Genomic DNA, 20239 nt, shown 5'->3' with positions numbered 1-20239 from the left:
ATGTTGTATATGGTTGTTGTATGAAGTCACTTCTATCAAGTTGATTAATACAGAATTTCATCTGTAATTGTGATCGTTGATACATGATAGATTGTAAGAAGATCAATCAAAGCCGACAAGATGAAAGGGATGTATGTTGTTCTGTTCAGATAGATCCAACCTACTTGATTATCACTTAATATGACGTATGTATTGTATCATACACAGTTTTTGACAAATCACTTTATTCTCTCTCTCATATCGACATGTAGTTGTAATGATGCATCAATTTACACACAGTGACATGTACACATTTTTGAACGTATCGTTTACCAGTGATGTTTCTTCATGAGAATGATGGAAATGAATATTGTGACAGGGGAATATCAACGCGGTGAAAATGATACCACATCTTCTCATTTGTGATGATATGGGAAGTAGTCGGATAACTTTTCAGAATACTATGACATTAGTAATTATTCATGATTCGTCATTATAAACTCCTCTGTTTACTGATTATCATTTTATGTGTTATGGTTATTATAAACCTTGTTCGATATGAAGTAAACTTTGTTATTATCAGTATGGGTTTGTGGTGATGATTAAATTTTTGATTGAGATCATGAATCTATTGATGTTAGACCATTCGAATCTCGCGAGCGGGATCGTAGGCACTGACTACTGAGGAATCCCACAATTGGGCGAAACCTCCTTCCAGCGCCTCCAGGTTTTCAGTGGTGGTCTAACATCAATCGGTTCATGATCCCAATCAAAAACGGGGTGATGTTTGTCATGACATTAATCAACTAATTATAATATTTTCAGATCACGAAGACTCTGTGTTGTGATTCTGTTCAATTGACATGAATTTCATTTTGGTGTTGGGTACAATTCACTGTGTGAATATCAACACTGTGATGCCGTTACACTCATTTGAATGAAAGATCATCTACATACATAAAAGTACATATCATCTAGATTTCCAAGTTAGAGATGAAAGTGAACTTTCTGTTGATTCCAGGTGATATGATTTCTAGTGTTATAATGATTAATGTTACCTTACAATTAGGAATAAATAAATGTACTCTGAATGGTATGAATTATTTTTCTGGTTAGTGTTTTTAGCGATTTAGTTTTCTACGAGATAGGGTTGCTAACCCCATGCCCAACACTCCTCCTTTATCCTGGTGTGGGACCGAGAGTCGCCTCATAGGGGCTCCAGACGCATAATACTTCGGATCCGTTGGTTAGACACTGTCATCAACAACCTACTGTAGGAGAGAACAAACCAGATTCTAGTGGTGGAAGAAATCAGCAAAACGCGCTACAAGTGGATAGATAGGACACACATTGTGAAAAAGCACCTAGCTGCATCACAAGGCAAACTCTCACATGGAATCTTCAATGCCAAAGGAAAAGAGGAAGACCAAAGAACACATGACGCGGAGAAACGGAGACAGACATGAGAATAATGAACAAGAATTGGATAGAACTAGAAAGGAAGGTTGAGGACAGAGTGGGTTGGAGAGTGTTGTTCAGCGGCCTATACTCTATTAGGTGTAACAGACGTAAGTAATTAAGTAAAAGTAAGTAAATGTACTCTGGATGGTGGAGACTAGAGTTAGTACCTACGATGTGAATTTTGTCTTTATTGAGACTTTTCAGAGTTGACGTTGGGCACTAATGGGGGACTGATCATTTACAGTCCTAAACAATTAGTTTATATGAATTAAAATTTACCTCATTACATATGTCTACAGTATATATATATATATATATATATATATATATATATATATATATATATATATATATATATATATATGCTCAAATCTGATTAATTGCACTTGCTTTGCTTCACTCGATTTGATTCTTAATCCGCCTCTGTATTTGCTTGCTTGCTCGCATTAAACTCACTGCTCAAGTTCGCTCGATGTGCTTGTAACTATTTTATTTGTACTACCCAATGATAAACTATAGTTGCCGCTTCATATTACCCTTTGAATTCATACACCGTTGGAATTTATATAATAACGGTTATTAGGGTGATTAATAAACGAACCCTAAGCAATTATCTCAAAATCGAGCCACTACAAACCAGCAGCTATCTAAATTCTGTAGCCAAGTGGATAGCATGATGAAATTTGAAGCGAAAGATATTGAACTCAAATCGTGGATTAAACGTCAACTCTGAAACTCCGGGATATTTATGTGACGAGTCAGAAATGTGTATTTTGGATAACACCGTTAACTATAATTTCACTTATCTTAATTCTAATTCATTGATTGTCAGGTTAATGTATTCATGCGTGAGATCAACAGATCCTGGATTCGAATCTTGTAAGGTGAGATTATGGATGTACATTACTGAGGAGTTCCACAATAAGACGAAACAATCATCCAGTACTTTCAGGTTTTTCATGATAGTGTAGCATCAATTGAATACATGATCTCAACTATTGAAATAAAGTAATATCGATAAGTAATTTCAATTACTCATGTGATTGAATTAAAGACTTTAATTTATTAGAATGATATTTTTCTTAAAAATTTGTGAGATCTATGCAACAAACAAAAAAATGTTATACTTATATTTTCCTTTATAAATTGTTACCATAGCAACAATCCCTAATGATATCATGTTGCTGTGTTTACAGTTTAGTATAGATTACCCATGTTACATTGATTTGTAACTATGTATGTGTAGATTACACGATGTTTACATCATATAATCTACCATATTATTATTGTTTATAGTTAATAAGAAATATTTAACATTGACTTCATCTTTATGTAAATGTTTAAATGATTGTATATAAGTCATTGAATAATATTTATATATGGATTATGAGAAAGTAATGGAATCCAGGATATGAGTTTCGTCTTATTTAGGACTCGTCAGCCGGATGTAACTGTATCTCAGAGTTGATGTTCACTTCAGGACTCGAACTTAGTAGGGTTCGCTTCAAACTATATTGTGTAATCCACTTAGTTATTAAGATCTGATAGTCACTTGGTTGTACAATAGGGTGAATATGTAGGTGGAATTTTAATAAAACACATATTTATATCATGACTGATAGTTTGTATTTAGGAAGTATGAATTATGATTCTGAAACATGTAAAAAATTCACTTGAAATTGTAGATGAAGCTGTCGGTCATATAATTTACGTTTGATGTAAACCAGGAACATTTAAGTGGATAAAATCATTTCAGGTAAAATTCTGGTATAACAATTGGTCGACTAGGATAAAAAACGCGACTATTAAGTCTATGTGGGAGGCAAAACCCGATTCATACGTCCTCTTCGTGCTTCCTGGATAGTGAGATTCAAGCTCATGAACTAACGTGAGCGGCAACCCCGGTGGTAGAGATCGGCCGATACCCCCAAACTGATGACGAGACGTAAAAAGAATCACAGCACAAATGACAAAAAAATTCACAAAAGTGGTGCGTGGAATATATGGGGTTGCTTTCTACGTGCCAAACTCCAAAAACAGCTATTCTAGCCACGATAGTTGTGCTATGCTTCTATGTGACCTGTTTCTCTCCAGAAGGGCCTACTAGGCTTGATCAACTTCTTTGGCTGGAAGGAGAGGATTAGGTCCATGCGCGAAATTAAAATATCGAGGATATGAAGCAGTAGAAATACTTTTGTCATGTCCTTATCTTCGATTAATTATATCATATGATACTGTGGTATATGCTACTGATATCGACAGATATAAGTAGTATGTATCATCAATCGAAAGTGAAATGTCTGTTAGCAGAATGTTAAGAAGACTGAAGACAAGAGAGCGAGAACAGAGAGTGATTGATGTGGAAAAAAAGAAACAATCAAGTGCTAGACAATTGATCAACATTTTGTAAATGGAGTATTTAGTGTATGTTGTACTCAGATTTTACTATGTGATTCTGTAATATTGTGCCCAAACGCGTTTGGTTGTTCTCGCTTGTGTCCTCGTTCACTGCAATACAATCGCTAGTTGGAGACACTGATTTATACAACCAGATTAATATCGCATAAACCTACACGAACAGACTAGAGTTCTTATTGGTCCATCGAGATAACAGCTTCTCACCTAAACCAGCTGGATCAGTCTAGAACGTCAATATTAGCCTCCCTAATGCGAATCATATATTTTAAACATATTGGGTTGATATACAAATCAAACAGACCATATCTCTCCACAAAATAAGAAACAACATTCGTACATGATCTAGCCGAGAGTGTCTGTGAATGTAGGAGACGGTAATTAACTCTTTATATTTAACTCGTAATCCAAACTTGGACAATTAAGGGTTTGAAAAGATGGATGATCTAAAACTATAATGGAGAGTGTTGGAGAGATGCAGAAAATTCCCAAAAAAACAAAGCCAACATAAGCTCTGAAAACACTATGAAACATCATATCCAATCAGCATTCAATAGAAGTTTTATCTGAAACATCTAGAAAGTAGAAAGTTTCCTATAATGTTTCTGATTGAATGATTACCTATACTACTACTACTACGTTTGGTAACATTCCAGAAATTTCCAGAAACCCAAGGTCAGCTAAAATACTATACAAACCCTAGATTTTCTGTACATAGATGAACGTTTGGAGTAAAGCGTTTAATTTCATATTTCACACCTTTTCTCTTGTGTTCAAGTCGCTGTGTAGATTTACCCTGGAGGTTACTAGGTACTGAATCTAGCATTCAATTAGAAGACTTATGAAAGAATTTAAATGCGTTGTTGTTTTTCCACCCTGTGGAAGACTTCTAAAACCATCAAATATTTAAAATCTGTCTAAAATTCATAGTATTATTGTTTACTTTCCCATAATTTATCTAATTACAAAGGGTTTATTTCAGTTGTTTAACAATAGCTAGATAATTAACCGCAGTCGTTTATAGCTGATCCCTATACATTCACATTGTTGAATGTCGTCCAGCTCAACGGTCTAGAGATTAAGCATTTGCGCACGAGACCAATAAATCCTAGGTTCGGATAAGGCGGGCAGGATGGTGGATGCGCACTGCTGAGATTCTTGAACAGTGAACATACACAATCCAGCATGCGTGACTCATGAGAGATCGAACATTCCAGGTTCGAGTCCCTTTATAAAATATTGATACTGGACAAAGATATGAAGTACAATTTTTATCGAAAACATGAACCAATTTAAATTAGATCATAGTTGAAAACCTGTAAGCAATGGATGACCGTTTCAACATGTAGAACTTACACATGATCGAAAGTCCTAGGTTCAAGTCAATCATCATACCAGATCGTGGGTGTTCACTCTTCAGAAGTCTCATACTACGATGATACTGTCATCCAATGCTTCAAGGTTTTCAAAAAATGATCGCGTTTAGATCTTCTCAGATCTTTATGAAATATCAATACAATATAAGATAATCAGTATTAACTCACACAATGTAATATCTATTGTAGTGAACACGAACACCAGTGGGGACAATCGAATGTATTTGATACAAAATTACAGAACTTGTTAATAAAATCTAACAATCAAATAGTAAATACGTAATTTGCAAAATGTCCATCAATTGTCTCATAATGACTCAGACTTGATTGTTCTTGCATTTTCATACAAATTGCATTCTATTTCCATTTTTTACTGCTCGATCCTCTTGTCTCTCTGCTGCCAGACATTCTATTGACGACTAACATCATATACTACTTATGTCAATATAAGTAGTACACACTACACTGTTCTCTTCTTTAAAGCAGTCGTTCTTGCGGTGGTTCAGGCTCGCCGTGTCACATTCTTCGTCACTGCAGTCTATGCTACGCTTTCCGTCAAAATGTCGAGCTCGTGGCGCGCTGACCTCCATAGCTCCGTCAACCTGCCGGGACAACAACATCCGAAATCCACCTGGCACCTGGGACGCTTAACACCTGTGCTCCATACGATGTCCACCCAGCAGCCGCACGTCTCACCGCTCCTCTCCATCGACAGCACCCGCTACAGTCAAACCCACCCCGCCAGAACACTCCACTCAGCGCTACCTCTACGCACCAGACTGCCCCAACTAGCACCTCAGCTCCAGGCCCACAACGGAGTCCGCAGAAGAGCACCCTTCCCCTTCTGAATGGCAGCGACACCAAATGTAGTGAACAGAACACCGGTGGGGACAATCGAATGTATTTAACACACAATTACAGGACTTGTTAATAAAATCTAACAATCAAATAGTAAGTCCGTAATTTGCAAAATCACTCAGATTTCATTGTTCTTTCGTTTTTCATACAGATTGCATTCTGTTTCGATTCTTGACTGTTCAATCCTCTTGTCTCTTTGCTGTTAGACGCTCTGTCCACGACTAACATCATATACTACTTATATCAATATAAGTAGCACACATCACACTATCAACTATTTATGTTGATTTGAATAAATGAAAGAAAAAGAAAAGAAAAGAATATACATTTATAGACAATAAAAATATTTTTCACATTAATCATACATTATTATTATTAATATTGACATTATCAGTAGTCTATAAATTGTATTTAATCATATACGTCATCTTATATATATATATATATATATATATACAATCTAATGAATAAATTGTTACTACCTAGCAACTAAAAACATGTTACTATGCCATTTTTTATTTTTTATTTTTTTAGAATTTCATCGAATTATTAATGAATAAATCAATTATTTGTTTCTAATCACATGACAATGGATCGATAATAACAGTGAGTATAAGACTACATATATTTAAGCTGGAACATGATGTTATTCGTAGTAATATTGTTACTGTAGCATTATTGAAGTAATACAGTTAGCTTTAAATTCATTAGATATATTGAACATGAGGGGGGATTACATCATTTTATATATTTATATGGTTCTATTTATGTTGTTCAATGAGATTAATGCTAGCGGAAGTAAGTTATTGTATGTTATATAGATAAACTATGGTAATGTTTACACTTTGTTCTTGTTGGATAGTTTGGGAATATAAATAGATAGTTACTTCATTACTTATGTCTGTTATCCCCCCTCCCTGCCCATCAATGGAGAATAGGCCGCTGACCTGTATTCTTCGACTTACTCTATCCTCGGTCTTCTTTTCTAGTTCTATCCAATTATTGTTTATTCTTCTTATGTCTGTTTATATTTCGTGGTGTAATGTGTTGTTTGGGTTTTCTCTTCGTCTTTGGCATTGAGGATTGCAGGTGAGGATTTGCCTTGTGACACAGTTGAGCTACTTTCCTCAATGTGTGTTCTATCCACTTACAGTGCTTTTATCTGCTAGAATCTAGTTTTTCTTCTCTTCCTGTTATAACTTGTTAATGTATAACGTGATGGTCCACCAATCAGAGAACAGTGATTCACCGATCGAACCAATGACGCCTAAAACCCGTGCGAGCAGTCTAGAGTCCTTATTGGTCCTACTTCTTGCTTAACTCAGCCAGTTACGTCCAGAACACCAGTCTCAGCCTCTGCAATATGAATCATTTATTTCAAGCATACTGGGTTTATATAACAACCAGGTAGACCACATCGTACCATAAAATAGAAAACAACATTTGTACAAGATTTAGCCAAATGTGGCTGTGAATGTGGGACGTAGCAATTAATAGACAGGGATGGTAAGTCGTATAATAATAGTACATTGGTTAAAATAAAGCTTATGATAAGAAAGACATGAATATGAATAGTTTAGTTATTTAACAATTATACTCATAGTATTGGTCCATAAATGGATCCCAAAAGTTACCATTCATTATGCTTATCGGGACATAACACTTCCACTGTAGGTTCTTGTTGATAATAAACACTTGACTCGTCTGGATAATGACTTTCGTAGTTCATCAAGTTTCTACCTCATACAGCAGAACTGTCTTAATATTTTTGTATTGAAAATTCTGACTTTGATGTTGGTTGACAGACAGTTGTTTTAAGTTTCAGATACTCTTCAGTTGTAGATATGCTGCTCTTACTTTGCTAATATTTACCCTCATATCTGCATCAGATTCACCGTGTTCATTAAAATAGATATTTGATAGATGAATATTCAAATTCAACTTCATTAGTTCATTATCAGATAGGGGTTGTGGAGATTGTTAAGACCACCGTTGGAAACCTGGAAGCACTCGTCCTAGTATGGGACTCTTCAGCAGTGTGCATCCACGATCCCGCTCCCTGTGAGATTCGAACCCAGGACCTATCGGCCTAGCGCCAGGCGCTTAACCAACTAGACCACTGAGCCGGCATCCAATGGTGTTAGTGTCTAACATCAACCAATCCAGTGCTTCCAGGTTTCCAACGGTGGTCTAACATCAATTGATTCATGATCTCAATCAAATTCATTAGTTCAGTTTGTTTTGAAACATCCCATTATTGATATTGAGAACTAAATCCTGTTTGAAGCTAACGGTTGAGTGAATTCTAGTCTCATCATTATTAAGGTGTAGACACATTTGTGGGACGAGTGCTAAACAAGGCGAAATGTGTGTATCATATTCCACAGCTTCTAAACATATAATCAATTGTTTTTGGAAATTGCATGAAGTAGGTTGAAACGGTTTCATATGAAAAGGAACCGGTATTGAATATCAACATGAGGTTGTGGAGGATTGTTAAGTTTGTGATTGAAATCATAAATATTGGACGAAACAGCCATCTATTGCTTCCAGGATTCAAACGACGGTCTAAGATTCATTGATTTATGATCTCAATCAGAAGTGAATACTATTTCTTTGCATAATGTTGACTAGTTATTTACAGTCTATACAGTCTACACTAAACATACTTTCGTATTGAGATGATATCACTTCAGCTTTAATTGTAATGGAGTTAAATAGTGTTCTGCGTAAATGTATATTATTATTACTATTTTCGGCACAATCATCTTTTTGAATTATTATTTTTTTCTGGGTGTTGTTTTTTTAGCGAGTTACTTTTCTACGGGATAGGGTTGCTAACTTTATTTTGGTGGTGTTTTGTTCTCTGAGCTGGATGGTTTGGTCGTGCTCAACCCTTCTCCTTTATCTGGGCTTGAGACCGGCAGTAGCCCAAGAGGGACTCCGGGCGGCGTTACAGTCATCTTTACAAGTATTAATATTAGCATACTGTATTGATGAGTCACTTAATCACAAGTATATAGTAGCTTGAGGAATTGTGTTATTTTCCAAGTAAATTTTGCATTAAAAGAAGCTTTTCTTTTGATATAGCTTCAGAGAATAGTTCCTATTTATCAGGAAAATGAATTTTAATAGCTGAGATCATGAGTTATTTGAAGCTAGACCATCATAGAAAACCTGGAAGCAGTGGACGACTGTTTCGTCCTATTGTAGAACTCCTCAACAGTGCGCATCCACGATCCCACCTCACGAGATTCAAACCCAGGACCTATCAGTCTCGTGCGTGAACACTTAACCTCTAGACCACTAATTTTCTTTCAGCAATGATCTCCGGATTTAATGAAACGCTGTTAAGAACTATCATTCTTTACAATACTTCATAAAAAATATAATTCTGTTTATTATTTTTCATAGTTATGTTTGATATTAAGTCATTAATAGTCCTGAATATAAACCAATGACTAGATTATCAAGCTCTCATCTGGAAACAATGCTTATTGGCTAATTGGAATGGGGCTGAGTTGTAAACATTGTCTTATTATGTAATGGGTGGTAGGTAATTGAATATAATACAACTTGGCTGTGAATTACATTTGACAGTTTCACCCAGTCTGCTGTGAAATAGTAACTCACTGATGAAGACAATGGTGGATGTGTCACTCAATATCGTGGATTAGTTGAAGTTAGACATTATCACGGTTGAATGCCGGCCAGTTCAGTGGTCTAGAGTTTAATCTCTCGCGTGCGAGACTGATAGGTCCTCGGTTAGAATTTCGCGAGTTGGGATTGTGGATGTGCACTGCTGAAGAGTCATATGACAGGACGAAACAGTCGTCCAGTGCTTCCAGGTCTTCTATGGTAATCTAGCTTCAATTAACTCATGATCTCAACTATTCAAATTACATGTGATCAGTTGTAAAGCACAGATTGTTACTGTTGAAACACATCTTCGTCAACAGTTCGTTCATGATTCTACTAGACTGTTATAAGTTATAAGTATGTCACAAACAGTTCATAATGTACATAATAACAAAAAAATATTGTTCACCTTCGTTTTACATTGATTCTTATTGTATTTCATAGACAATAATCAATCTTTTAAATCTCTATGTAATCTATTAAAGGAACACCAAGTAAGTTTGTTATTATTTTTGTTAGTACCTGTGATATAAATGAATGGATGATGGTGTGTTATTGTTTGTTTATTTAAACACATAAACCATGGTACAAGGAGGTACCAAGTAGATATGCGCCACATAAATCATACGGTTTGTGTGAGGGCCGAGATACTACCCGGGTGCTCAAAACAAAGCAGGTGGTTTTCGTAAAAGGGTACAGGCCCGAAGCTTTCATCCTAAAGGTCTGATCCACAAGACAATGGAGCAGTGTCAGGATAGCCGGTGACCAACAATAGCTTCATACGCCATTTGTTTCCTTAGGATCAGAAGCTCATGTATACCATCGGTTTGGAATCAGTATTTACCAACTCCATTGGGTGGATCCACCGTATCCACCAAAACGGTTAAAGCAGATAACGTTTCGCTTTTCGCCCTCTTGTTTTGGTATACAACACCCTCGCCGCGCGAAGGTAGTGAGTAAGACTTCCCTTTCAGTGGTCGCGTGCATGTGGCCATGTAAGAGGGAGAGCTAACTCTACTCACTCTCGGCTGTGCAAGGGCACTTTGGGGGGCAATTTTAATGTTCACTTTACGTTTATTTCACCTTTAAAAGGAGCTTTAAGAGAGTTGATAGTGGGACTACCTTTGAGCAACACTAAAGTGACCTTGATAGTATCCACCTACTTATTAGATCTAAATGATGGTTATAAACCTATGTTAACAATAAAGATTATGATTTACTGTTGGTGGTTAGGGTTAAAGATTAGATTAAGGGTTTTCATTACGAACCGACATCAACCGAAACGCTATTTATCCATAATGGTTGAATGAATTTTGCGCCAAAATCAAAGAATTGTTATCCTAAATCTGATTGGTTCGTCTATGAATTATAGTCTCACCATTTCGTCTGTGATAGAATAAACTGATTATGATGGTACTTAATATAGAAGTAAGTTATGAAAATATAGTTCTGAAGATATCGGTGATTTAGGAATCTCGGAATGTGGATAACAGGTAAACTAGGATGAGGAAATGGATACCTCTAACTAATTCAAGACTTTATTTCGCTATGTTAGGCTGTCAGTTCAGTTTCAAATAATAATGAAGTAGGAGTTCTATACTAACACAAAACAACTCTCGAATACATCGCAGTGATAATCTAACTGAAATCACTCCATGATATGAACTATCAGTTGAATAATCTCCACTAATCTATACTAAGATGTGGATGTGAATCTGCAATGAAGTTGTGACCTCCAAGTAATTACACGCTGGCGCCGTACCAGGGGAAAGTGTAATATACATGCATACCGGTAACGCATAAGTTTTCACCCATAGATTCCTTGGCATGCATATAAGTATACTCACCTTGGAAGCAAATATACGTTACATAATTACTAGTGACACTGTCACATACACATTGCATCCATATTACTGGTACAAAGTCTTTCACCCATGCACTTCATGACATACACATTAGCATAAGCACTCTCTCAGGTAGGGTTAACGGTTACCTCTCTCTAGTATTTATTATCATATCTTTTTATTACCAACCGTCAAAGTTGGCTAGAGAGATTTCCCCTATTAATCAGTAGCTCCGCGATAAGACTTTAGGTCAGATTTTTCTATCCCTACTCACTTACAAAAGTAACCAGGACTGGATCAATGTAATTTGTATTGATTCAATGTATTTTGTATATGTCGAATTTCAGTTTATTATGGTTAAATGAACAAGTTTTGTTCTATTTATGGTTATTCATAACATTTCCAGCTTAGTCTATATCGTATTCACATAAGTGTTTTGTAATTAAAATGATTTGTTTTAGAGTTTGTAAACGTAGATGAAGGTGAGTATTTACCTTTTGTTGTCAACTATACAAATCAGTTAATTAATTACTAAATATTTATAAGTTATGTCATGATGGCATCGTGGATGTATACTGCTGAGGAGTCCTATGCTAGGACGAAACAGCCATCCAGTACTTTTAGATGATCTAGCTTAGATCGAATTGTGAATTCAGTTGTGAATATACTACAATCCTTTTAAATCCTCAAACCAGTTTGTGTTTAAAAAATTGGTGATAAAAACGTTAGTCATTCAGTCAGCTGCAACATAGGACCAGGCACATATATGCACCAGTCCAAGTTGCCATACCTCATTAGCACAGCAAGATGAACGGCAGATTCATAGAAGTTGTTGATTCAATGGTGGTAATATATAAGTAAAAGATTGTGTATAAGGATGCAATTTTCATCTCATAGTTTAAGGGAAGACAGAGAGTGTATACACCTGCGCAATTGTGATTGATTCTGAGCCATGTCACCCAGAGCCTCCAACCATTGGTTACGATGATCATGCGAACACCAACCAAGTAGTCTGCATCTAACAACATGGCTCACACTAGAAGTCAGTGACTTCAAGCACTGATGCCACATTTCGGTTTGGCCTCCCGTAAATTTCTTCTAACCATCTCCAGCACTAGTCAGTATAGCGCGTCGTGGTAATCGGTGGTCGGGTATGCATAACACGTGGCCCAACCATCTCAATCGATGAAGATTCACAATCTCATCACAACTGATTTACCATCATCATTCCCTAATACCCTGTATCTGTTTAATCTCACTATTACTTACCCGGTGATCCCTGCCGTCATACCTATGTACTGTCAGCAGTACAATTTGACCCTCAGACCTTGAGTTTGTTGCTTTTAGTCTAACCATTTTTCAACCGACCTGTCTGGCATGATAGGACCATAAGGATCGATTTTTCCAGCCATTTTAGCCCGATAGGTTCATCACGACAGACAAGCCCGATCACCACATCAAGGTAGCTGCAACAGTCGGATCATACTGTCTCTAGCTTAACGAGGTTCACGTGCAGATGGTTATTACAGGAAGCAAATAAACTAATCATATTCTACCAAAACTGGAGAACTGATAGTGTTGTCAATGAAGACTAGAATACAGTAAACCAGTTAATTGTATTTAGCAAAATTTAAACAAGACATAAAACAAACCATCTACATATCTTCCTTAAATTGCATCTTACAAACTTGATCGTTTCTTCATTCCTGTTGTCATTCTCTCTCTCTTGCCATTATGTTTCTTCTCTGTCAGTAAGAATGCTACTTTCAATTCCTGGTACATACTACTTATATCTATCTATATAAGTAGTACATATCACAATGAGCTCGTTATATACTAGTGTATATTGTTCGATTTGACTAAGTAATTTCATTTATTTTACAATTACTTCAGATGGTAATCTAAGAGGTGAAACAACAGATGTTACGTAGGTTTCCAATTCATTATAATAATGATGAATTTTATGTTTCTTTGTGTAGTATTTTCAACATAGATTTATTGATATCATCCTATTGATGTTTAGGACTGCCATTGATCAGTCTCTTATTGGTATATATGTATACTATGTGTATTGACTCGATATTGCCTTCAGTCATAAGCGTTACAAGTAGTGATGGATGAAGGTGACTAACAGTGGAATCTAGGACACATGTTTCGTTCCATTCTGGTACTCATCAGTTGGATGTACGTACATCTCAGCGTTGATATTCACTCTGGGACTCGAACCCAGTGCCATTCGCTTCGAACGCCATCACATTATTCACCTAGTTAATGAGTCCTGTTAGCTACTGGCTTGTTCAATTCATTTGGTATTGTTTACTTGAATTTTCCCATTCATGTTTAGAACTACGATTGATCATCAGTTCTCTATTAGCATATATGCATCCTATACAGATTATCTCGATATTGTCTTAATTTACACGTCACTATCTATCTTTTCCATCAATAAGATGATTATCAGAAGAAGACTTAATTGGTGTTGTGGTATATGTTACTGATCTCGACAGATATAAGTCATCAATCGAATGTGAATGGCCTGGAGACAGAAGGTTAAGAAGATTGAAGAGAAGAGAACAACAACAGAGAATGATTGGTTTGAAACTGAAGTATTTATTGTATGGTTTTCAGATTTTATTCTATCGTTCTATACTTTTGTATCCCAATACATTTCGTTGTCCCCCCCACTGGTATTCTCGTTCACTACAATATCGACCCAACCAATGACGCACAAAACCCGTATGAACAGTCTAGAGTCGTTGTCGGTCCTGTTTCCTACCTAGTTCTGCCTGTTAAGTCCAGAACATCAATCTCAGCCTCTACGATATGAATTATTTATTCCAAGCACACTGGGTTTATATACCAACCAGACAGACCACATCGTACCATAAAATAGGAAACAACATTTGTACAAGATTTAGCCAAATGTGGCTGTGAATGCGGGAGGTAATGATTAAGAGACAAGGAATAATTCAAGAATGGTAAATCGTATAATGATAATTCATGGGTCGAATGTAAGCTTATAATATGTGGAATATGAATAAAAAAAAGTTTAGTTACTTAAACATTACACTATATATTTATTTTGCTGACGCCTGTTACTCCCAGTGGAGCATAGACCGCCAACCAGCATTCTCCAGCCCACTCTGTCCTCAACCTTCCTTTCTAGTTCTATCCAATTCTTGTTCATTCTTCTCATGTCTATCTCCATTTCTCGGCGTCATGTGTTCTTTGGTCTTCCCCTTCTCCTTTGGCCTTGAAGTTTCCATGTGAGAGTTTGCCTTGTGATCCAGTTGGGTGCTTTCCTCGATGTGTGTCCTATCTACTTTCATAAATCATTTATTTCAAACATACTGGATTTATATACAAATCATACAGGTCACATTACAACACAAATTAGAAAATAACATCTGTACAAGATTTAGCCAGAAAGTGACTGTGAATGTAGGAGACTGTAATGAATAGACTGGATATAACTCAAGAATAGGAAACCATATGATAATAATAATAATCTATGGGTCAAATGGAAGCTTATGATAAGAGGAACATGAATATGAATAGTTTATGACAAACATGACAAGCATCTGACTACTGGTAGGATCAACCAGTTTATTCATAGTTATATAATATACCCTTGCGGGTCAGAATAATTTTACATTGGTTTTCTGGAGAACCGGACACCATCCAGACTTTCACGTGACACCCCAAACACTACAGCTCAATCCCATTTAACAGGAGAGCCAGACACCATATAGGCTTTAACAATACAGTCTGAATAGTACAACTCAATCCTGTGACGCAACCATACAGGTACCAAGCACCCTGATGGACCATTCGCACTATTCATTTACACATTCACATGACATCTATAGTTCTAGATCTAACCAAAATGTGGCTATGAATGTAGGAGACTGTAATTAATAGACTGAACATAACTCAAGAACAGTACATCGTATAATAATAATCAATAAGTCAAATGGAAGCTTATCATAAGAGGAACATGAATATCCAGATAGTTTAGCTCATTAACAATTATACAATAAAAATCAGTGTATCGTACTAATTCAGAAATAGATTCTAACAGTTACCATTCCTTATTCTCATTGAGATATCATACAAATAACTTCTGAAGAGTAAACATAATGAAATGACGAAACTTCATTGTTTGTTTGTTTGTTTGTTTTTTCATATGTAACTTACTATTTATAAAATTGTATTCATGGTAAATGGTCAATCAAATTTCATTTGTAGGTGTTAATGATTGATTAACATAGTAACTAATTGTACATACCAAAAAATCATCATCATCATCATCATAAGATCCACATGTTACTCGTCAATTCATAAAGTCAATCATCCCTTATTAGATAATAGATGAAGAAAACCTACACAAGAATTTTGTAAAAACAAAAAAAATAAATGAATTTTTTTTTCTATTTAAATTGTATCCAGGTGAAAGGAAACTAGACTCATTGAGTAAAATCTTATTGAATAATAGATTGAAAATATAAATGACAGATAAGTATCAAACTATGATGAATGTTAAGTTAGTAACTATGACGAATGAATATAATAAGAGAATGTTATTATAGAAGCCAAATTGTAACTAGATAGTAATTTGTTCATAAAGAAAAGAATGATATCAATTAAGTTATATTCACTTGGTATTGTTTGACTTCTTTCTTTCCATTGAGGTTTTAAGACTGCAATTGATCAGTGTGTTATTGGCATATGTGCATACTGTGCGTATTGCCTCGATATTGCTTTAATTTACAAACTTTTTGTAGGCAATGATGGATAGTGGCTAGCAGTGGAATCCAGGACGCGCGTTTCGTCCTATTCGGGACTCATCAGCTGGATGTACCTGCATCTCAGAGAGTTGATGTTCACTCTGGGACTCGAGCCCAATACCATTCGCTTCAAACGTCATCGCGTTATCCACTCAGCTACTGAGTCCTGATAGCCACTTGCTTGTGCAGTGGGGTGAATTTGAATTCACTTGGTATTCTTTGGCTTGTATCTTCCCAATCAGGTTATATGTTATATGTTATATGCAATACAGATCTATGGTTTCATTGAGTGTTCTAACTAAAACTGAGCTTCTAAATAATCATTAGTGTATATGGGCTCCAGTATCCGAAGGGAACAAATAACGTATGAATGTAGTGTTGGTCATCGGCTATTATAGGACTACATCTCCTAACGTTGTTCAACTGTGGATTAGACCTCTAAATGAAAGAAATAAAGAGTGGATCCCTAAGAAAAACCAATTGTTTCGGTTTGAGCATTTGGGAAGTATCTCAGCCCTCACATAAGTCGAACAGTAAAGTGTTACTTACTTACTTATTTACCCCTGTGACCTCAAATGGAGCATAGTCCATCGACCAGTATTCTCTTACCCATTCTGTCCTGGGCCTCCCTTTCTAATTCTATCCAATTTCTGTTCATTTTTCTTATGTCTTTCTCCATTTCTCGGCGTAATGTGTGCTTTGTTCTTCTTCATCTCCTTTGGTATTCAGGATTCCAAGTGAGGGTTTGCCTTGTGATGCAGTTGGGTGGTTTCCTCTACGTGTGTCTTAAAAAGTTCCAGTGTTTCTTTATGATTACCTCCTCCGCTGGAATCTGCTTTGTTATCTCACACAGTAGGTTGTTGTTGATAGTTTCTGGCCAACGGATCGGAAGTATTTCGCGTCGACAACTATTAATAAACACTTGTATGTTCTGGATGTTAGCTTTTATAGTTCTCCAAGTTTCCGTTTCATTTGTTTTGAAAATTCTGACTTTGGTGTTAGTTGACATTTGTTTTGAGTTCCAGATGTTTTTCAGTTGCAGATATGCAGCACTTGCTTTGCCAATCCGTACTTTCACATCTGCATCAGATCCACCGTGTTCATCAATGGTGCTGCCCAGATACGTACTAGTTTTTACATCATTCAAAGCTGCTTTTTCAAGCGTGATTTGACTGGTGCTGTATCGGGGAATCTTACTTTTCTCTTTGTTTATGTTGAGACCTACTGTTGCCGAGGCTGGTGCTACACTGGTCGTGTACTCTAGCATTTGTAGTTGTGTGTGTGATAAAAGATCCAGATCATCTGCGAAATCTAGATCGTCCAGCTGCATTCTAGCTCTCCATTGTATCCCGTGCTTCCCTCAGATGTTAACTCTTTCATAATCCACTTGATCACCAGGAGAAAGAGAAAGGGTGAGAGTAAATAACCTTGCTTGACACTCGTCCCTACTTGGAATGAACGTGTCCTCGATGCGCCACTTCACAGTGTAGTCCATCGTGTGAATTCTAAGTGATGTTGACAATTTTCTCGGGTACATCATAAGATTTTCCTATTGAAGCTGTCAAACGCCTTATCGTATCAATGAAGTTGATGGAGAGTTCTGAATTCCATTCAGTTGATTGTTCTACAATGATCTGTAGTGTTGCGATTTGTTCGGTGCACGATTTATCCTTACGGAATCCAGTCTGTTGATCACAAGGTTGCGCATCTACGGACTCCTTCATTCTGTTCAATAACACCCTGTTGAAGACTTTTCCTGATATTGAGAGAAGAGTGATACCTCTGTTGTTCTTCCACTTGCTGAGATCGCCTGTCTTTGATATCTTGATCAGGTGTTCTTTTTTCCAATCTGTTCGTACTTGTTCTTAATCCCAAATCATGCAGAAGAGAAAGTTGATTATCGTTTCAGCTGCTGCTACGTCTGCATTTAGTGCATCTTCTGGAATACTGTCTGGTCTCTTTGGTTTACCGTTCTTGATTTGTCTGATGGCCATGCTGATCTCTTCAATTGTTAGTGCGCCAACATTGATTAAGAGGTTCGTGGGTGCTGCTTCGATGTTGGGTGGGCTCAGTGAGGCTGGTAGATTCAAGAGTTCCTTTAAGTGCTCGACCCACCTTTTTCATATTTCCCCATTATTGGTGATTACTTTGCCTTCTTTACTTTTCACTGGTGAAGTGTGGCATCTAGGTATTTAGTGCCTTCATGTACCAATGTTTCTATGCTTAAATAATAAAAAGGTTTCTTTTACAAATTTCAGTGAATCATCATCATTGTTCTTACATTTTCATATCAATTGTTTTCCATTATCGCTTTTTTTCCTTCTCAATCTTCTACTGAAATACATTCAATTTCTAACTATCATTATATACTACTTATATGGATTTAAGTAGCTCACATCACAAATCCAGCATTTGTAATGGAACCTTTTAGAGTATTTCTAGATTTGCAATTATACATTTTTATCATCAAGATCTTGATGAGTTTAATTTTAACTCAAATTCATTGAGAAATTATCTTCTTATTCAGTAAGATATTTGATGCAAAAAAGTAAGTATATTGTGAATTTTCTGATCTGGATCATCTTTTCATTACATATTGTCAAAGGTTTTACAACTTGTACTGTTATACAAGTTATTGATTGTATATAATCTATTACTTATTTGCGTCTGTTATTCCTTGTGGAGGAGCATAGGACGCCCACCAGGACAATACGTAATCTATGCTCAAACGTATTCAAATGATAGTATGTAGACTTTGTGTGACAAATTCACTTTTTTTTTTACAAATTATATATATATTCCTAAGGAGAGATGAATGGTAGCTAGAAGTGAAACTAAAGATGCATGTTTCGATCTATTGGGAACTCGTCAGATGGATACGTATGCATCCCAGAGTTGATGTTCACTTCAGAACTCAAAACCAGTACCCTTCACTCTAAACATCATCACGATATTCAGTTAACTACTGAGTTCAAATAACCATCAACATGTGAAGTTTGCTTGTACCTTCGCTACATTGATCAATCTTCTATTGACATATATGAATTGTGTGTGGGTCGCTTTGATATTACATTCAAATAATCTCGATCCTAAACGTCAATAAGAAGTTTCAAACAATCTTTCTAGATTGAATGAATGATTCTGTTTTTTCCTTCGTTTTTTTGTAAATAGCACTTGTATATTGCCAGTTAATGGTAAACACTTTCATGAATGGACACCCATTGAACCGATGTTAGAAGGTGTACATACTTTACATACCATAGAATAATCAGAATTATTTAGAGTGTATACTGAAGACAATAATCAATTGATAGTCAGAGAAGGGTTTCTGTGGATATTATAGTAACTTAATAGTTGAATATATGAGTCAATTGAAGCTCGACCACCATGGAAAATCTGGAAACACTGCACGGCCGTTTCGTCATATAATGGGACTCCTGAACAGTGCGCACCCACGATGCCACCTCTGTCTTGTACGAGAACGCTTAACAACTAGATCACTGAGTCGGCAAACACAATGGTGTTGATGTTGAACATCAACTAATCCACGAAATTGAGCGACACATTCATCATTCTCTTTAGTGAGTTACCACCTCCACTGATCACTGCTTCTCACTAGAACTTCATGAAATACCTCTTGAATCCAGCCACTAGTAAGTAAATGATGATTATAATCAGAGAAGGGTTTTTGTGGAGATTGTGGTAATTTAATAACTGAATACATGTGTCAATTGAAGCTAGACCACTATGGATCGTTGGTATGCACTGTTGAGGAGTCCAATACTAGGATGAAACGACCGTTCAGTGCTTCCAGGTTTTCCATGGTGGTCCAGCTTCAATTGATTCATATATTCAACTATTAAATTAGGAAATTGATATA

General features: G+C 36.3%; 1 protein-coding gene across 1 annotated transcript; it reads left to right on the top strand.

Moving 5' to 3' along the window:
• Positions 1-6811: 6811 nt before the first annotated feature.
• Positions 6812-19627, top strand: MS3_00011152 (uncharacterized protein; the record flags this gene model as incomplete). The annotated part of the gene is made up of 6 exons (XM_051219566.1): positions 6812-6887; positions 10214-10222; positions 12034-12054; positions 13466-13499; positions 14080-14121; positions 19531-19627. 6 exons carry the CDS (start codon positions 6812-6814, stop codon positions 19625-19627), a joined length of 279 nt encoding a protein of 92 aa, XP_051065110.1.
• Between the last annotated feature and the right edge of the window lie 612 nt (positions 19628-20239).

Source organism: Schistosoma haematobium, chromosome 5 (genome assembly GCF_000699445.3).
Source record: "Schistosoma haematobium chromosome 5, whole genome shotgun sequence".
Classification (NCBI taxonomy): domain Eukaryota; kingdom Metazoa; phylum Platyhelminthes; class Trematoda; order Strigeidida; family Schistosomatidae; genus Schistosoma; species Schistosoma haematobium.
This window is presented reverse-complemented; position numbering and strand designations above follow the sequence as displayed.